Raw genomic sequence first — 20,022 nt, 5'->3', positions numbered from 1 at the left:
GAACTACCGCACTGTACTGTGTCTGCTGCTAATATATAGACTGGTTGATAAAGAGTTAGTATACTCGTAACTAGTATGTATGTATAAAGAAAGAAAAAAAAACCACGGTTAGGTGGTATATACAATTATGGACGGGCTGCCGAGTGCCGACACAGAGGTAGCCACAGCCGTGAACTACCGCACTGTACTGTGTCTGCTGCTAATATATAGACTGGTTGATAAAGAGATAGTATACTCGTAACTAGTATGTATGTATAAAGAAAGAAAAAAAAACCACGGTTAGGTGGTATATACAATTATGGACGGGCTGCCGAGTGCCGACACAGAGGTAGCCACAGCCGTGAACTACCGCACTGTACTGTGTCTGCTGCTAATATATAGACTGGTTGATAAAGAGATAGTATACTCGTAACTAGTATGTATGTATAAAGAAAGAAAAAAAAACCACGGTTAGGTGGTATATACAATTATGGACGGGCTGCCGAGTGCCGACACAGAGGTAGCCACAGCCGTGAACTACCGCACTGTACTGTGTCTGCTGCTAATATATAGACTGGTTGATAAAGAGATAGTATACTCGTAACTAGTATGTATGTATAAAGAAAGAAAAAAAAACCACGGTTAGGTGGTATATACAATTATGGACGGGCTGCCGAGTGCCGACACAGAGGTAGCCACAGCCGTGAACTACCGCACTGTACTGTGTCTGCTGCTAATATATAGACTGGTTGATAAAGAGATAGTATACTCGTAACTAGTATGTATGTATAAAGAAAGAAAAAAAAACCACGGTTAGGTGGTATATACAATTATGGACGGGCTGCCGAGTGCCGACACAGAGGTAGCCACAGCCGTGAACTACCGCACTGTACTGTGTCTGCTGCTAATATATAGACTGGTTGATAAAGAGATAGTATACTCGTAACCAGGGCCGGTGGAAGGTTTCTCGGCACCCTAGGCAAAACTTAAGCCTCACCCCCCTCCCCCCTCCTTATTCACGTTACGTGACAGTAGTGCCTCTTATTGAAGTTGCATCACACAGTAGTGCCTCTTATTCATGGTACACCACAGTAGAGCCCATTTACATTAAACCACACAGTGGAGTCCATATTTATTTTGTGTCCCGTATCCCCTTTCCTGTTTATAAAAATGTAAAAAAAAAAATATATATATTATATATATATATATATATATATATATATATATAAATAAATAAAACACACACACATAGTATACATATATATATATATATATATATATATATATATATATAGTGGTCGAAGTGGAGATTTTGAAGTGGGGGTATGGAAAAGTGATGATTGCAGTTATGCGCGCACCTCTGGAAAAGGGGGCACGGCCACTCAAAAGGGGGCGTGTCCTTCAGTGTAGTTTACAATACCATATACCCCTTATACACACTATGCACCACACCACAATAGTAGGACCCCTTATACTATCTAGTACTCGTGCCCCTTTCACATTATACCACACAGTATGAGCCGAAATTCACATTATTCCACACAGTATCAGCCGAAATTCACATTATACCACACAGTATGAGCCAAAATTCACATTATAGCACACAGAATGAGCCGAAATTCACATTATAGCACACAGTATGAGCCGAAATTCACATTATAGCACACAGAATGAGCCGAAATTCACATTATAGCACACAGAATGAGCCGAAATTCACATTATAGCACACGGTATGAGCCGAAATTCATATTATAGCACCCAGAATGATCCAAAATTCACATTATGCCACATGGAATGAGACAAAATTCAGGGAGAGTGACAGCTAGGACAGGGAGAGTGACAGAGGGACAGGGAAAGTGATAGCAGGGACATAGGGACAGGGAGAGTGACAGAGGGTTAGGGAAAGTGACAGCAGGGACATGAAGAGTGACAGAGGGACATGGAAAGTGACAGCAGGGGGATAGGGAAAGTGACAGCAGGGACATAGGGACAGGGAGAGTGACAGAGAGAAGGATAGCATGGGCATACAGTAGGGACTGGAGAGAAAGGCATTAGGGTAAGCAGTGGCGTAACTTCAGCTCAATTGCCCAGAGGCCAGAAAAATGTTGTGCCCCCCTCCCTTGCAAAAAATTATTTGTATTTTATTGACTCCTTGCCCTGTGTGAGTGATAACCCCCCCTTCCCCTGTGTGAGCCATGCACCCCCTCCCCCCGCAACACACACACACACTTCTCCTGTGTGAGTGATATCACCCTCTTCCTCCTTTTCTGAGCCATGTCCCCCTTCCTACTGTGTGCGACACAGAGGGCGGGATGTACTAACTTCCGCCATCGCGATAACTGCACTTTTCTCTGCGCTCTCACTCCCCGCTCCGCTGCCCGCCGCTCCCCCGTCTGCTTTCTCATCCCCTTCTCCCTCTTGCTCACCGCCTCGGCCACTGTGCTCTCTCATCGCTGCGCTCCCCCTGGCCATTTGGCACATGCGCATCCGGGTTCTGCTTTTCCGGGCATACGCTGACTGACTGACAGTGTGCGCATGCCCGGAAAAGCAGAACCCGGATGCGGGATCCGGCGGCGGCGGTAAGAATCCCATAGGCTTCTATAGGGTATCGCCATAAAAAGATGGCGATACCCTATGGGGCGAAAACGCGGCGGTCGGGGGTTAGTACATATGAAAATACGGTAAAACTGGGGGTTTTACAGCATTTTCCCTTTAGTAAATACCGCCCAGTGAGAGGGAAAGAGACGCAAAGAGGGAGACAGAGAGACAGGGAGAAAGACGCAGAGACAGGGAGACAGAGCCGGGAGAAAGAGAGAGACAGGGAGAAAGAGGGGACAGCACAGGGTGAGATGCATGGAACCTTTGCCGCTCTGCGGGACGCTGGGTGATGAAGAGCACCAAGGGTGCCACACACTGACGCTCCTCCTTATGCGACAGGGCGGCTGTGATCTCACCTCTAGAGTTTCCTGCACAAGAGACGCAAAATATCTGCACAGTCCACACTTACCCTCCCTCCTTGTCCGTCATGGTGCTCGCTGGTAGCTGCGGTGCGGCGCTTCTTCCGGCCTCGCTGTCCGGACCGTGTACCCCTCCTGATCCGTGGGTGCTCCTGATCGAGAGGGGGAGCTGGTACTAATAAGATGAAGGAAAGGGGGGGGGGGGGGGGCAGCAACATGTAAGAGCCCAATTGCGGGGGGGGGGGGGGAGAAGAGTAGAACCTAGGAACAAGATGCGGGGGGGACAGCAGGAGCCCAATAGCTGTGGGGCCAGGGGGGAGCTGGTAACAAGATGAAGGAAAGGGGGGCGGCAACACGTGGGAGCCCTATTGCGGGGGGGGGGGGGGGGGGGGAGAGAAGAGATGATCCTAGGGACAAGATGCGGGGGTGGGGGGTGGTGGCAGCGGGAGCACAATAGCTGTGGGGGGAGCTGGTAACAAGATGCAGGAGGGGGGGGACTTGGGGAGGCAGCAGCAGGTACCATTCGGTGAGCGTCAGATGCGGGAGCGAGTCGCGAGATTGCATGGAGGGGGGAGCGCGGACAACAAGCTGCAGTCGATCGTAGGGGCTAGGCGGCGCAGGAGCGGTAACACGATGCGCCAGCGGAGCGGACCAGGCCAGCGGGTGACTGCTTGAAGCTTCATGTGGGGGGGGGCGGACGCCGGAGCGGGCATCATGACACGGGAGACCATCGCGGGGGGAAGCGGCAGTGATAGCTGCTCATAATAATAATGTGGGACCCCGGACTCAGGAGCACATACATGCGGCGGGCGGCAGCAGCCTGAATATAACATTACACTATGCGGGCTATCGCAGAGGTGGGGGGGGGGGGATTGGCACGGCAGGGTTGCAGAATGAATCAGGTACTCACACAGTCAGTCATGTGACTCACGTTGAAGAAAGACAGATTGAAGGAGACAGGAGAAGTTTCGCTGGGCTGAGGCGAGGCACGATAAAGAAAGTTTTCTCTTTCATTCACTGTGCGGTGCCGCCCTCCAGTGGTCGCCGCCCATAGGCAGCTGCCTAAAGCTGCCTAGTGGTAGCGCCGGCCCTGCTCGTAACTAGTATGTATGTATAAAGAAAGAAAAAAAAACCACGGTTAGGTGGTATATACAATTATGGACGGGCTGCCGAGTGCCGACACAGAGGTAGCCACAGCCGTGAACTACCGCACTGTACTGTGTCTGCTGCTAATATATAGACTGGTTGATAAAGAGATAGTATACTCGTAACTAGTATGTATGTATAAAGAAAGAAAAAAAAACCACGGTTAGGTGGTATATACAATTATGGACGGGCTGCCGAGTGCCGACACAGAGGTAGCCACAGCCGTGAACTACCGCACTGTACTGTGTCTGCTGCTAATATAGACTGGTTGATAAAGAGATAGTATACTACTAATATTATATATACTGGTGGTCAGGTCACTGGTCACTAGTCACACTGGCAGTGGCACTCCTGCAGCAAAAGTGTGCACTGTTTAATTTTAATATAATATTATGTACTCCTGGCTCCTGCTATAACCTATAACTTGCACTGCAGTAGTGCTCCCCAGTCTCCCCCACAATTATAAGCTGTGTGAGCTGAGCAGTCAGACAGATATATAATATATATAGATGATGCAGCACACTGGCCTGAGCCTGAGCAGTGCACACAGATATGGTATGTGACTGACTGAGTCACTGTGTGTATCGCTTTTTTCAGGCAGAGAACAGATATATTAAATAAACTGCACTGTGTGTCTGGTGGTCACTCACTATATAATATATTATGTACTCCTGGCTCCTGCTATAACCTATAACTGGCACTGCAGTAGTGCTCCCCAGTCTCCCCCACAATTATAAGCTGTGTGAGCTGAGCAGTCAGACAGATATATATAATATTATATATAGATAATAGATGATGCAGCACACTGGCCTGAGCCTGAGCAGTGCACACAGATATGGTATGTGACTGAGTCACTGTGTACTGTGTATCGCTTTTTTCAGGCAGAGAACGGATTATAAATAAAACTGGTGGTCACTGGTCACTATCAGCAAAACTCTGCACTGTACTGAGTACTCCTAATGCTCCCCAAAATTAGTAAATCAAGTGTCTCTCTAATCTATTCTAAACGGAGAGGACGCCAGCCACGTCCTCTCCCTATCAATCTCAATGCACGTGTGAAAATGGCGGCGACGCGCGGCTCCTTATATAGAATCCGAGTCTCGCGATAGAATCCGAGCCTCGCGAGAATCCGACAGCGTCATGATGACGTTCGGGCGCGCTCGGGTTAACCGAGCAAGGCGGGAAGATCCGAGTCGCTCGGACCCGTGAAAAAAAACATGAAGTTCTGGCGGGTTCGGATTCAGAGAAACCGAACCCGCTCATCTCTAATATACAGTCTAGCACTGTATATATGTAAAAGCCCCCGCCATTTTTTTACACAGAAAGCGGGGCCTTCTTCCTCAGCACACCAGCGCCATTTTCTCTTCACAGCTCCGCTGGAAGCAGCTCCCCAGGCTCTCCCCTGCAGTATCCAGGTACAAGACGGGTTAAAAAGAGAGGGGGGGCACATAAATTTAGGCGCAAATAAGACATATAAAGCAGCTATTGGGTAAATCACTTATTATCAGTGAAAATCCCTGTGTTATATAGCGCTGTGGTGTGTGCTGGCATACTCTCTCTCTGTCTCCCCAAAGGACTTTGTGGGGTCCTGTCCTCAGTCTGAGCATTCCCTGTGTGTGTGCGGTGTGTCGGTACGGCTGTGTCGACATGTTTGATGAGGAAGGATACGTGGAGGCGGAGCAAGGGCACCTGATTGGATGGATATGTGGAAGGTCTTAAATGACAATGTAAACTCCTTACATAAAAGGTTTGATGACGCTGCAGCCTTGGGACAGCCGGGGTCTCAGCCCGCGCCTGCCCAGGCGACTCAAAAACCGTCAGGGGCTCATAAACGCCCTCTATCTCAGATGGTTGACACAGATGTCGACACAGAGTCCGACTCCAGTGTCGACGATGATGAGGCACATTTACAGTCTAAAATGACCAAGGCCATCCGATACATGATTATTGCAATGAAAGATGTATTACACATTTCTGAGATTAACCCTGTTAATACCAAGAGGGTTTATATGTTTGGGGAGAAAAAGCAGCCAGTGACTTTTCCCCCATCTGATGAATTAAATGAATTGTGTGAAGAAGCGTGGAGTTCCCCTGATAAGAAATTAGTGATTTCTAAGAGGTTACTGATGGCGTACCCTTTCCCGCCAACGGACAGGTTACGTTGGGAAACATCCCCTAGGGTGGACAAGGCGCTGACACGCTTATCTAAAAAGGTGGCCCTGCCGTCTCAGGATACGGCCGCCCTAAAGGAGCCTGCGGATAGAAAGCAGGAAGCTATCCTGTAGTCAGTGTATACACACTCTGGTACTCTACTGAGACTTGCTATTACTTCAGCCTGGATGTGTAGTGCTGTAGCAGCGTGGACAGATACTCTGTTAGACGACATAGATTCCCTCGACAGAGATACTGTTTTGCTAACCCTGGGCCATATCAAAGACATCGTCTTATATATGCGGGATGCTCAGGGGGACATTTGCCTGCTGGGCTCTTGAATTAATGCTATGTCCATTTCTGCCAGGAGGGTCTTATGGACTCGGCAATGGACAGGAGATGCTGATTCTAAAAAACACATGGAGGTTTTGCCTTATAAGGGTGAGGAATTGTTTGGGGACGGTCTGTCGGACCTCGTGTCTACAGCGACAGCTGGAAAGTCGACTTTCTTGCCTCAGGTTTCCTCACAGCCTAAGAAAGCACCGTATTATCAAATGCAGTCCTTTCGTTCCCAAAAAGGCAAGAGGGTCAGGGGCGCATCCTTTCTTGCCAGAGGCAGGGGTAGAGGTAAGAAGCTGCACCATGCAGCCAGTTCCCAGGAACAAAAGTCCTCCCCTGCTTCCACTAAGTCCACCGCATGACGTTGGGCTCCACAGGCGGAGCCAGGTTGCGGTGGGGGCGCGTCTCCGAAACTTCAGCAGCCAGTGGGTTCGCTCACAGGTGGATCTCTGGGCTATACAAATTGTATCTCAGGGATACAAGCTGGAATTCGAAGCGACTCCCCCCCCGCCGTTACCTCAAATCAGCCTTGCCAGCTTCCCCCATGGAAAGGGAGGTAGTGCTGGCGGCAATTCACAAGCTGTACCTCCAGCAAGTGATTGTCAGGGTCCCCCTCCTTCAACAGGGAAGGGGTTACTATTCCACAATGTTTGTGGTACCGAAACCGGACGGTTCGGTGAGACCCATTCTAAATTTAAAATCCTTGAACACTTATATAAAGAAATTCAAGTTCAAAATGGAATCGCTCAGAGCAGTTATTGCAAGCCTGGAAGAGGGGGATTTTATGGTGTCGCTGGACATCAAAGATGATTACTTGCATGTCCCCATTTACCCACCTCACCAGGAGTACCTCAGATTTGTGGTACAGGACTGTCACTACCAATTCCAGACGTAGCCGTTTGGCCTGTCCACGGCACCGAGAATATTTACCAAGGTAATGGCCGAAATGATGATACTCCTTCGGCAGAAGGGAGTTATAATTATCCCGTACTTGGACGATCTCCTCATAAAGGCGAGGTCCAGGGAGCAGTTGTTGATCAGCGTAGCACTCTCTCAGGAAGTGTTGCAACAGCACGGCTGGATTGTGAATGTTCCAAAGTCGCAGCTGATTCCTACGACGCGTCTGCTTTTCCTGGGCATGATTCTGGGCACAGAACAGAAGAAGGTGTTTCTCCCGGTGGAGAAGGCCCAGGAATTAGCATCTCTGGTCAGGGACCTCCTGAAACCAAAACAGGTATCGGTGCATCACTGCACGCGAGTCCTGGGAAAGATGGTGGCTTCATATGAAGCCATTCCCTTCGGCAGGTTCCATGCGAGGATCTTTCAGTGGGATCTGTTGGACAAGTGGTCCGGATCGCATCTTCAGATGCATCGGCTGATCACCCTGTCCCCAAGGGCCAGGGTGTCTCTTCTGTGGTAGCTGCAGAGTGCTCACCTTCTCGAGGGCCGCAGGTTCGGCATACAGGACTGGGTCCTGGTGACCACGGATGCAAGCCTCCGAGGATGGGGGGCAGTCACTCAGGGAAGAAACTTCCAAGGGCTGTGGTCAAGTCTGGAGACTTCTCTACACATAAATATACTGGAATTAAGGGCCATTTACAACGCCCTGAGTCAAGCAGAGCCCCTGCTTCAAAACCGGCCAGTGCTGATTCAGTCAGACAACATCACGGCGGTCGCCCATGTAAACCGCCAGGGCGGCACAAGAAGCAGGATGGCAATGGTGGAAGCCACAAAGATTCTTCGATGGGCGGAGAATCACGTGCAAGCACTGTCAGCAGTGTTCATTCCGGGAGTGGACAACTGGGAAACAGACTTCCTCAGCAGACACGACCTCCACCCGGGAGAGTGGGGACTTCATCAAGAAGTCTTCCAACTGATTGCAAACCAATGGAAACTGCCACAGGTGGACATGATGGCGTCCCGCCTCAACAAAAAGCTAAAAAGATATTGCGCCAGGTCAAGGGACCCTCAGGCGATAGCTGTGGACGCCCTAGTGACACTGTGGGTGTACCAGTCGGTATATGTGTTTCCTCATCTTCCTCTCATACCCAAGGTACTGAGAATAGTAAGAAAGAGAGGAATAAGAACAATACTCATTGTTCCGGACTGGCCAAGAAGGACTTGGTACCCGGAACTGCAAGAAATGCGCACAGAGGACCCATGGCCTCTGCCTCTCAGACAGGACCTGTTACAACAAGGGCCCTGTCGTTCCAAGACTTACCGCGGCTGCGTTTGACGGCATGGCGATTGAACACCGGATCCTAGCGGAAAAAGGCATTCCGGATGAAGTTATTCCTATGCTGATTAAGGCTAGGAAAGACGTGACAGCAAAGCATTATCACCGTATATGGTGGAAATATGTTGCTTGGTGTGAGGCCAGGAAGGCCCCTACAGAGGAATTCCAACTGGGTCGTTTCCTGCACTTCCTACAGTCAGGGGTGACTATGGGCCTAAAATTGGGGTCCATAAAGGTCCAGATTTCGGCCCTATCCATTTTCTTTCAAAAATAACTGGCTTCACTGCCTGAGGTTCAAACATTTGTTAAGGGAGTGCTGCATATTCAGCCCCCTTTTGTGCCACCAGTGGCACCCTGGGATCTTAACGTTGTGTTGGATTTCCTGAAATCCCACTGGTTTGAGCCACTTAAGACCGTGGAACTAAAGTATCTCACGGGGAAAGTGGTCATGCTGTTGGCCTTAGCATCGGCTAGGCGTGTGTCGGAATTGGCGGCCTTGTCATGTAAAAGTCCATATCTGATCTTCCATATGGACAGGGCAGAATTGAGGACTCGTCCCCAATTTCTCCCAAAAGTGGTGTCATCGTTTCATTTGAACCAACCTATTGTGGTGCCTGCGGCTACTCGGGACTTGGAGGACTCCAAGTTGCTGGACGTAGTCAGGGCTTTGAAAATATATGTTTCCAGAACGGCTGGAGTCAGGAAGACTGACTCGCTGTTTATCTTGCATGCACCCAACAAGCTGGGTGCTCCTGCTTCAAAGCAAACTATTGCTCGCTGGATCTGTGGCACGATTCAGCAGGCTCATTCTGTGGCTGGATTGCCGCATCCAAAACTTGGGCGGCTGCCCGAGGGGACTCGGCTTTACAGCTTTGCCGAGCGGCTACTTGGTCGGGTTCAAACACATTTGCAAAGTTCTACAAGTTTGATACCCTGGCTGAGGAGGACCTTGTGTTTGCTCATTCGGTGCTGCAGAGTCATCCGCACTCTCCCGCCCGTTTGAGAGCTTTGGTATAATCCCCATGGTCCTTACGGAGTTCCCAGCATCCACTAGGACGTCAGAGAAAATAAGAATTTACTCACCGGTAATTCTATTTCTCGTAGTCCGTAGAGGATGCTGGGCGCCCGTCCCAAGTGCGGACTTTCTGCAATACGTGTATATAGTTATTGCTTAACTAAGGGTTATTGTTATGAGCCATCCGTTGAGTGAGGCTCAGTTGTTGTTCATACTGTTAACTGGGTAAGGTTATCACAAGTTGTACGGTGTGATTGGTGTGGCTGGTATGAGTCTTACCCTGGATTCAAAATTTCCTTTCCTTGTAATGTCAGCTCTTCCGGGCACAGTTTCCCTAACTGAGGTCTGGAGGAGGGGCATAGAGGGAGGAGCCAGTGCACACCAGATAGTACCTAATCTTTTCTTTAGAGTGCCCAGTCTCCTACGGAGCCCGTCTATTCCCCATGGTCCTTACAGAGTTCCCAGCATCCACTACGGACTACGAGAAATAGAATTACTGGTGAGTAAATTCTTATTATTACTCTCAACATTCTAATATGCTCATTGCTCTATAATATGTAATTTACATACAATGACAGAAACATTTGATGTTTCAGTACATTTATGCCAATTAGACAAATCCTGGAGTATACCATTTACAGTATACAAAGCAAACATACTTCACCAGTAGATATATAGGTATTCGCTATTGCTGCTCATCAAGACATATCATATAATACATAAAATACATTGGGTTAATTTAAGGTGGGAGTTTTTTTTAGAACTGGTGATGTTGCCTATAGCAACCAATCAGATTCTTCTTAACTTTTATCTAGCTGCTTCTAGAAGATAATAGATAGAATCTGATTGGTTGCTATGAGCAACATCACCAGTTCTAAAAAAACTCCCACCTTAGTAAATTTACCCCATCATATTTAGGGCCTAATTCAGATGTAGCTGGAGATGCTATCGCTGCTGCATACACAGAAGCAGCAGCGATAGCACTAATATGGTAATGCAGCAGGGGGCGTCACACCTCCTGCAGCATTATTGATCCGAGCTGCGTCCTATGACACAGCATCAGATCATCTGCCACACCATCTTCCGCCAGCATGACCCATCTATCCTCTGACGGAGATCCTGGCCTCATCCCTATACCACAACGGCGGCAACACGCCTCCTTTTTGAGAAATGGAGGATGGCACTGCCCCCTCTCCTCCTCCAAATGGCATCACACTGGCACATACGGGTCCAGTGCATGAGTAAGTATCGAACATCGGTGCTTGCAGCATGCGCCACATATGCATTGGGACCCGAATAAGGCCCTTACGGGTCTATTTACTAAGCTTTGGATAGAGATAAAGTGGACAGAGATAAAGTACCAGCCAATCAGCTCCTAACTGTCATTTTTCAAACACAGCCTGTGCCATGGTAGTTAGGAGCCAATTGGCTGGTACTTTATCTCCAGCGACTTTATCTCCATCCAAGGCTTAGTAAATAAACCCCTTAGTTGGACATTTACATATACCCCTTTTACACTCGCAGGCTTTGGTCATTCCCGGGAGAGTGTCCCGGTATATTTCCCGGGACACATTCCCGGGAATGACCCTTTCACATTAGCGGCCCGACTCGGCATATTGCCGGGTCGGTGACGTCACCACTGACTCTACCGGAGGCGGTGCTTGGAGATAATCTTCTCCAAGCACCACCTCCTCCTATGCAGAGAACGGGTGCCGGGTCGCCTTGACCCAGTATACCCGTTCACACTGCTCGTCCCGGGAAATTGTCCCTGTACCCTTTTACACTGACTAAAATCCCGGGATGATGCGCGTTCACGTGCAAAATCCCGGGATAAAATTGTCAGTGTAAAAGGGGTATAAGCAGTGATAAGAGTGGAGAAGTGAGGCAGTGGAGAAGTTGCCCCATCAATCAATCAATCAATCAATCAATCAATCAGCAGCTCTGTATAATTTTATAGTATGCAAATTATAGATGTTACTTCAGTGCTGATTGGTTGCCATGGGCAACTTCTCCACTGGCTCACTTCTCCGCTCTTGTCACTGCTTAGTAAATGTCCCCCTTAGTTCCTAATTCAGAAATGCATACAGATACACGCTCAGCTGCGATTTTGCTTGCAGGGTAATTGCAAAAATATGCTAATGGCTCAACCGCCATCTTGGGCACAGAAACGAAAACTGCCAAGGTCTCACTTCCGCTGCTGATGTATAAAAGCTGAAACATCGGACACACATTGGTCACATCATCGGATCTTTGAGCAATGCTATGCTGCCTGAGACTGAGCGGCTCTCCTAAAATGATTTTGCAGCGGCAAACTGGGGCATCCCCCATTACCTCCCCCGAAAAGCTGACTACCCATCACTCACTGTGTGAATAAATCCTCTGTCTTTGCATTATCACTGTCATGAAATCCATTGCAGCGTGTGTAGAGTGCGGCTTTAACACATGCGCAGTGGCAAAAAAATTGCTCCACTGCATCCTAAATTGACATTGACTGCACTGCCGAGTCAGGCCCTTAGTAAAGCAGAAAATATTAATACAAAATAAAACCTTTGTATGATGTGTAGTGTAGACATTTATTCCAAATTTTAACTGTCAGTATAAAACGGTGTCTAAGCAACATACAGTACAGTATCACTGCTATAATGCAATGTATATGTCTCTTTTAAGCTGAGTGAGAAATATGGGCCTGTATACACCCTCTACATCGCCAGTAATCGTGCAATTATGCTAACTGGCTACGATGCAGTGAAGGAGGCACTTGTTGACCGCAGCGATGCATTTAGTGACAGAGGGAACGTGAAATTCACAGAACTCTTCTTGAAAGACTATGGTATGATACTTAATATGATAATAATAATAATAATAATAATAATAATAATAATAATAGAATTGAGATGAATTACTGCCTAGTGTAAGCAGCTGAACATCTTAGTTCAAGGTTTAAAACTGCTGCAGAGAGAAGTTGTAAATGTGATGACCCCTGAGATGCTGCAAAATCTGCAGTTGCGCTAAACCTTGTATATCTGTGTGTGACTGAGTCTCTGAATCTGCATACAAAGTGCTACTACTGTATGCAGCAGCCATAGTTTTTTTCTGTACCAAGTTCTGTTGTGCTTCATATACAGACTCAGTCGCACACAGATAACGTCCTACACATCAGATTCATCAGCACAGTCTCCTGGTGCATCCTAGCTGCATTATGTTGCATCAAAATAAAAGATGACTGATTCTTGTTTTATTACCATGTAGTATGCCAATAATGTCAGCAGTGTGTGTCCATATAACGACTAGCTTAACCAGGGATTTATTGGTGTTTCTATAATCGGTGCAATGTGTGTAACATTGCACACATGTTTTATTACTTACCTTTCCGGAGTCCCGCTTTGGAGCACCAGCCACGGTAAAAAATTGCTGGCAAAATGGCATACGCAGTAGGAATTTAATCTCCGGAACATGGCGGGCGCCATGTTTCTATAGACTGCATATGAACAGTAGACTATGGCACAATGCAAGCGCCTACAGCGCCATAAGGAGGAGGGGGTCTACTGGAGTCTGCACATGGGCCCCTTTGTCTGTAAAAACGCCCCTGTAGGGAATACATTATTATCCAAGTAGAATATGAGTCAGCACAGGGTTAATTCACCACAGCGTAGGAACATGCAGTAGGAGCCCCTTAATGCAGGTAATGTGCAGTGTCTGGAGCATGCACCTGCAGATAGTGACGATACTGTACATGCAGTGGTGGCAGTGGAATAAACAGAGCACGTCCTTACTGTCCAGGGGACAGAGAGGATAACACGCGGTAATGACACACATCACAGTAGCATATTGGTCAGAGATCGTGCATGCGGAGTAGTGCAATCCATTACAACGAGACCGCAGCAACTATGTGGGGACAGCTAAGAGTACTCCCCTCAACAAGTTTGATAAAAGGTTGGGGAAGTGTATGGGGAAAAGGAGAATGGTCTAAGAACTCCTCAAAATTCAGGTGTCTCCCAGACATTCCAGAAGGTTTTGAAATTAGGTACACGTAGTTTTCGCATCTAAAAAGTCCAACCTTTATGTCCATATTATAGCTGATTTTTATTCTGTGTTTCCATATGTCCTCATGTTCAGAGTTGGATTTAGGGGTCAGGCCACCCCTAGGCACAAAGATATTAGGCCTAATTCAGACCTGATCGCTCGCTAGGAGTTTTTTGCACTGCTTAAAACAGATAGTCGCCACACATAGGGGAGTGTATTTTCACTTTGCAAGTGTGCGAACGCATGTGTAGCAGAGCTGTACAAACAGATCTTGTGCAGTCTCTGCACAGCCCAGGACTTACTCATCCGCTGCGATCACATCAGCCTGTCCGGGACCGGAATTGATGTCAGGAACCCTCCCTGCAAACGCTTGGACACGTCTGCATTTTTCCAACCACTCCCAGAAAACGGTCAGTTGCCACCCACAGATAGATTCCTCCTGTCAATCTCCTTGCGATCGCCTATGCGAATGGATTCTTCGCACAAACCCATCGCTGAGTGGCGATACTCTTTGTACCTGTGCGATGCGCCTGCGCATTGCGGTGCATACACATGTGCAGTTCTGACCTGATCGCAGCGCTGCAAAAAATGCTAGTGAGCCATCAGGTCTGAATTACCCCCATTGTCCGCCGCCCCTGGAGAAATGATATTGGCTGCCAAACCCCCCCTCCACCAGAACAATGATATTGTCTACCGACCGACCCCCCCAAGCACAATGATACTAGCCGCCAAATACCTCCCTGCTCCCCCTCTCCCATTTGCAGCGTGCAGCAGCAGGCAGTGCTTAACCAGTCGATTCTTTGCCAGGGTGCTTGGTGCCACTACAGCCATTACTCCCATCCCGCCTGTATATCCTCCCGCCTGTCTGTCCGCCATCCGCCGCTGCTCTGTAGTATAGTTTGGTTTTGTTCGTTTAAAAAAAAAAAACTGTACCGCTCATCTCTAAAAATTGTAGTTTAAGGAAATAATTCAGCAAAACTTTATAGGCACGGAGAGAGCTGCATGTAGTATATGTGAAGTTACTCTGCAGCTGCTAAGGGGATTCTCAGTCCCCCCAAAAAACATTAAGGAATGGTGAACAAGATAAGGAAAGTAGAGAACCAAATTAAAGGGAATAATTCAGAAATGTTGCAAGATTGTCATTACTGTTCAAGTTAACTCATAGTATTCTCTATTTTGCATAATTTTTTTTTAGATCTGCAGAAAAAGCTTTATGCATTATATAAGCACTCTGCAGCTGCTATGGGCGTTCCCCCCAAAAGAATAAAGAACTAAAGATGCATATACTGTAAAAAGTAGCACTGGGTATCTGTAGATCTTTAAATGATACTGTACTAATATCTTAAAGGTAAAAAAGGTACCATGTGAACACAACAACTTCACAGAATCACATTTTAATAAAAAAAAAAGAAAAACACACGCATTACAATTAAACATCAAAAGGCAGTAAAAAAAACCCTCTTACAGGATCTCATGGCATTAGTTAGTTCAGGATGATGAAGCTTCCATTACCAGATATACAGTAGCATAAATGATTCAGGTAAAGACACTATTGGGGTTATTCAGGTTGGATTGCAGATTAAGCTAAAAGGCAGAATCTGCAATCCTTTTTTTCACATGCTGGGGGCCTTCCATCATAGGGCAAGGCCACCCAGCGCCTGCGAACGCAATTTATTTGTGGCCGCAGCAACTGTGGACAACCACCTGCCTCCGCAGCACGGCTGTGAAGGCAGGCGGCCTGCTGCCATTTTTTCAATTGGAAAAAATGGCCACCGACCCGCCCCCATTTTCCTTGTGCTGCCACTGCAACGGTCCGTCGCAGATGCAGAGGCATACGCAGCCAATGTGATGCTATTGCATTGGCCGGGCTGCATACGCATTGGAGCTAGGAACGGGGATATTGCAGTCGCATTTGTATCCACTATATGTATCTGAGGACGCAGCCTCTGACTTCAGCTCACCCAGAAATCGGGGGCCGACAACCCCCTGTTTTCTCCAATGCTGCCTCCAAATGCCAGCAGCATGTCAATAATGTTTTGGTGTTTGGGGCACTGCGAGCTACATCACAGCCCAGGATTTGTACATGCGCAGCGTGGCTTCTGTGCACAAGCAGATACAAAAACTGCGTTAATATTGAATTAACATACATCTCTGGCTTGTTTCCAGTATAAGCCAATTTATAGTTACCACTTTATATATATTGAATAGTCATAGCTCTGAGTGGTGTGCTGGATGGACTGCGGCTCAATGTGCTCGCCAAGCTTAGGGCCCAGTGGCTCACTTCACTTGCCACAGTTTCTATTCCCACTCTGTTGGTGGTGTGGAATGGGAATACCTGGTAGGTTTCAGGCTTCCGTCCGTCGGTAAAATGCCGACTGTCGGTATTTCGGCGTCAGTCTCCTGAACTGAAACCCTGCTGAACAGCATACACATTTTCTAATAAGGGAGCTTCTTTCTTTATCACTGGAGCTTTCACTATGGCTCAGCCATGATTGCACAATGTTCAACTTGCATTAATCTGTGATGCTGCACCCTAACCCTAAACCCGCTTCTAATGCCTAAATCTAACCTGCCCACCGTGGCAAGATGCAAGCTCGTCCCGCTGGAAAAACGATCAGGATTCCGGGCGTTGGTATTTTGATGTCGGGATCCTGACCTCTGTTGGCATTTTAACAACGGTCTTATGCCGTCGTTCAAGATTCCCGGTGTTGGTATTTCAAGTGCATCCCAGTGGGTTATTGTCATTTGGTAGTTTTAAACATTTGGGCATGGCTTTATAAACAGCTAAGACTATATATAGAGACATACAGACACACAGAGCTACTTTTCATTTATATAATAAAGGAATAACCTGAACTGTTTATGAGAATCTTATGATGTGCAATTAATATTTTCAGATACTTTCATCAGAAGTAACAGAACACAATGCTTGAATTTGTATTTTGTAGGAGTTGTCATGAGCAACGGAGAAAGATGGAAGACACTGCGTCGCTTTTCTCTCATGACTATGAGGGATTTTGGAATGGGAAAAAGAGGCATTGAGGAGAGGATCCAGGAGGAGGCCCGGTGTCTTATTGAGGCATTTATGAAGGACAAAGGTGGGTAGAGATAATAAATGATTATTTGTACAGAATATATTACCCATACTGTACATCTGGCACAAGTTCTCATACCTCCCCCAAGACACACCCATTAGAATTATTTTGACAGGCCATTTGGCAAATCACATAAGGGCATGATTTAATACAGGAGTAGGTGACATGTGACATTCCAGCTTCTGTGGAACTAGCATGCCCTGCCACAGTTTTTGGTTTTTAGACGGGGCGGAGAAGGGCAACATACTTAAACGGAGATGGAGTGAATTTCCTGACGATACAGGGTAACCTGAGGTTTGCTTAGATGACTGATGTTCACGCAGAGTTTTCTGATGCTGCATCTTAGTTCACAGCAGCGGATCACAGTAGCCGGTAGGAGGCGGTTTTAACATGAGACTCTTCTTGCGGCATTAGCATATTTCAGTACAGGCACTGCTTACAATGACGCAGGTATTACGCCACAATTTCATGTGGATCAAGAATAATGCAGCAGAGTGCTCAATGTTTTGTACGGAGTCAGCCAATTCAGGCTTACAGGTATGTCCACATACACCTACAGTAGCATTTTATGTAGCTTCTGTGTGTAATTCAGTCTCAAATATGGGAAAAAAGGAAAAAGACAAAGGTTTGATATAAGTGACCTGTGCCATGCCTCACACCAGCATGGATGGTGTAAGGGTCAGCATTACTACTTAAAAACACAGGCCTGGGGTTCAGTTCCACAGCCCTAACCTACCTCCTCCTCTCTAACTGGCAGAGCAATAGACTGTAGGTACTACGGTCACTAGGAGACCCTAGCGCTGTCCCAGAGACTAGTGCGCATGTGCCGGTCTCTGAGAAAATTTTCCCAGTTATTTCCCTACAGCGCACGTGCGCAAAACACTGGGAAAATTGCCACTGCACCATTTTACTGGTGTGCTGCTACTGTTGACAAAGGTCTCCGTAGGGTAGGTGCTGAAAAAATGGATGCAGGGTGCCTGGAACTCGGGGGCCCATGTATGCGATAAATCCCTCCACTTATTAGTCACTGGCCTAGGCACTCCCACAATTCTTTTCTGTGATTTATAACCAAAACAACACCCTTTAACTGACAGACCTGAGAACAGAACAGAACTGTCAGTTATGAGCTATTAATCCAGTTTTGTGAAAATACGCCCTTTTGAGCTCACACCTTGAAAGGTGAGGGAATGTTTGAGCCTACCATTGTATACTGGATACAACTTACTGGCTTATACATTTTATACAAAATTGTTTTTATATAAATATTGTGCAAATATTGAGTGTACAAACTCTTTTAACATTTATTTGTTTCAATTTGTGATATTAAACTAATATCCTCTACTAATTGGCCTCGGGCCTCTTGTTTGGGTATTCTCTTGGTGAGGGGTTATCTGTTTTCAGGTCCCCGGGAAAACATTACTCTCCAGTACATAGTGGACATCCACTTGGGTCTCCTTGGCAGATTTCTTGTAATTACGTCTAATACAGCGCACTTGGGAATTGTGTTTTAAAATAAATATATAAATATATATATATATATATATATAGAGAGAGAGAGAGAGAGAGATAGAGAGAGAGAAGGGGGAGACAGAGAGATAGACAGAGGGAGACAGAGAGAGGGGGTGAGGGAGAAAAAGAAAGAGAGAGGAGAGAGAAAGGGGGAGGGGAGAGAGAAAAAGAAGACAGAGAGAAAGAGGGGGAGACAGAGAGAAAGCGGGGACAGAGAGAGACACAGGGAGAAGGGAGAGACACAGATTAGGGGGGAGACAGGGGTATATTTACTAAAGTCACGATTTTTGGCAAGTTTTTTTTTTTTTTTTCTTCTAAGTATGAAGATGGGAATTTACTAAGCACAAATCTCGGCAGTGTTGGGGCTATTCGTAATGGTTTTCATGGCAGAGGGCAGAAATACAAATGAATACACCATCGGTCAAACACGGCTCTTTGTTCATACAACACTGGAATTAACTATTCATTCGTATTTTGGTGTTTGTCAGTGAGTGATCAATTGCTGTCTTTTTTTTTTTTTCAAATCGTAAAAAAAGCAGAAAAAATAGACCTGCTTTTTCATGGCGTGTTTGGATAGTCATGCACGGATCAGTGAGATCTGTGCATGCTTATCTGTGGGAAAGGGTCTTTTTTCAATTTAAATGTAAAAAAATAATTGCGTGGGGTCCCACCTCCTATGTATAACCAGCCTCGGGCTCTTTGAGCCGGTCCTGGTTGTAAAAATACAGGAGAAAAATTGTGTAGGGTTCCTTCATATTTAAACAACCAGCACCGGGCTCTGCGTCCGGGCCTGGTTCAAAAAATACAGAGGACAAAAGATGTAGGGGTCCCCCATATTTTTTAAACCAGCACCAGGCTCCACTAGCCAGAGAGATAATGCCACAGCCGGGGTTCACATTTATTTAGGTCCCTGCGGCCATGGCATTAACCTCCCCCCAATTAGTCACCACTGGCCGGGGTTCCCTGGCGGAGTGGGTACTCCTTAAATCAAGGGTTCCCCCCCTCCAGACACCCAAGGACCAGGGCTGAAGCCCGAGGCTATCCCCCCATCCGTGGGCGGTGGATGGGAGGCTGATAGCCTTTGTGTAAAAATAAAGAATATTGTTTTTTTGTAGTAGAACTACAAGTCCCATCAAGCCTCCCCCGCAAGCTGGTACTTGGAGAACCACAAGTACCAGCATGCGGGAAAATAACGGGCCCGCTGGTACCTGTCGTTCTACTACAAAAAAACAACCCAAAAAAGTACACAGACACCGTGACAGTACAATTTTAATTACACACACTTACACACTTACACACTCACATACTTACCCATCTCCAACGCTGCAATTCACATCCACTTGTCCAGTAGAATCCACGGATTACCTGTAAAAATAAAATTATACTTACAGCCAATCCAGTGTAGATCTGTCCTCCTCTTAACATTTTTAACCCTTTCATCCCTTAGTAGAATACACACAATGAAGGCCTGCACGGATCTCACTGCCCGACAATACGAATCATATCGACATCGGAAAAAATGAAAATAGAAAACTCTGCAGCTTAGTAAATTACCGTAGATGGGTTCAAAAA

The 20,022-nt window shown here is 46.9% G+C and overlaps 1 protein-coding gene across 1 annotated transcript in view; it reads left to right on the top strand.

Annotated features, from left to right (window-relative positions):
* LOC134949317 (cytochrome P450 2A5-like) overlaps nt 1–20,022 on the top strand; it is a 64,143-nt gene that overhangs the window by 7,163 nt on the left and 36,958 nt on the right. Inside the window, exons 2-3 of the mRNA XM_063937813.1 lie at nt 12,491–12,653; nt 16,795–16,944. Coding sequence (XP_063793883.1) covers nt 12,491–12,653; nt 16,795–16,944 — 313 coding nt within the window. The remainder of the gene's footprint in view (nt 1–12,490; nt 12,654–16,794; nt 16,945–20,022) is intronic.

The sequence above is a fragment of the Pseudophryne corroboree genome, chromosome 8 (genome assembly GCF_028390025.1).
Source record: "Pseudophryne corroboree isolate aPseCor3 chromosome 8, aPseCor3.hap2, whole genome shotgun sequence".
NCBI classification, from domain to species: Eukaryota; Metazoa; Chordata; class Amphibia; order Anura; family Myobatrachidae; genus Pseudophryne; species Pseudophryne corroboree.
Note: the sequence above shows the minus strand (reverse complement) of the source record. Positions and strands in the feature narration are given on the sequence as shown.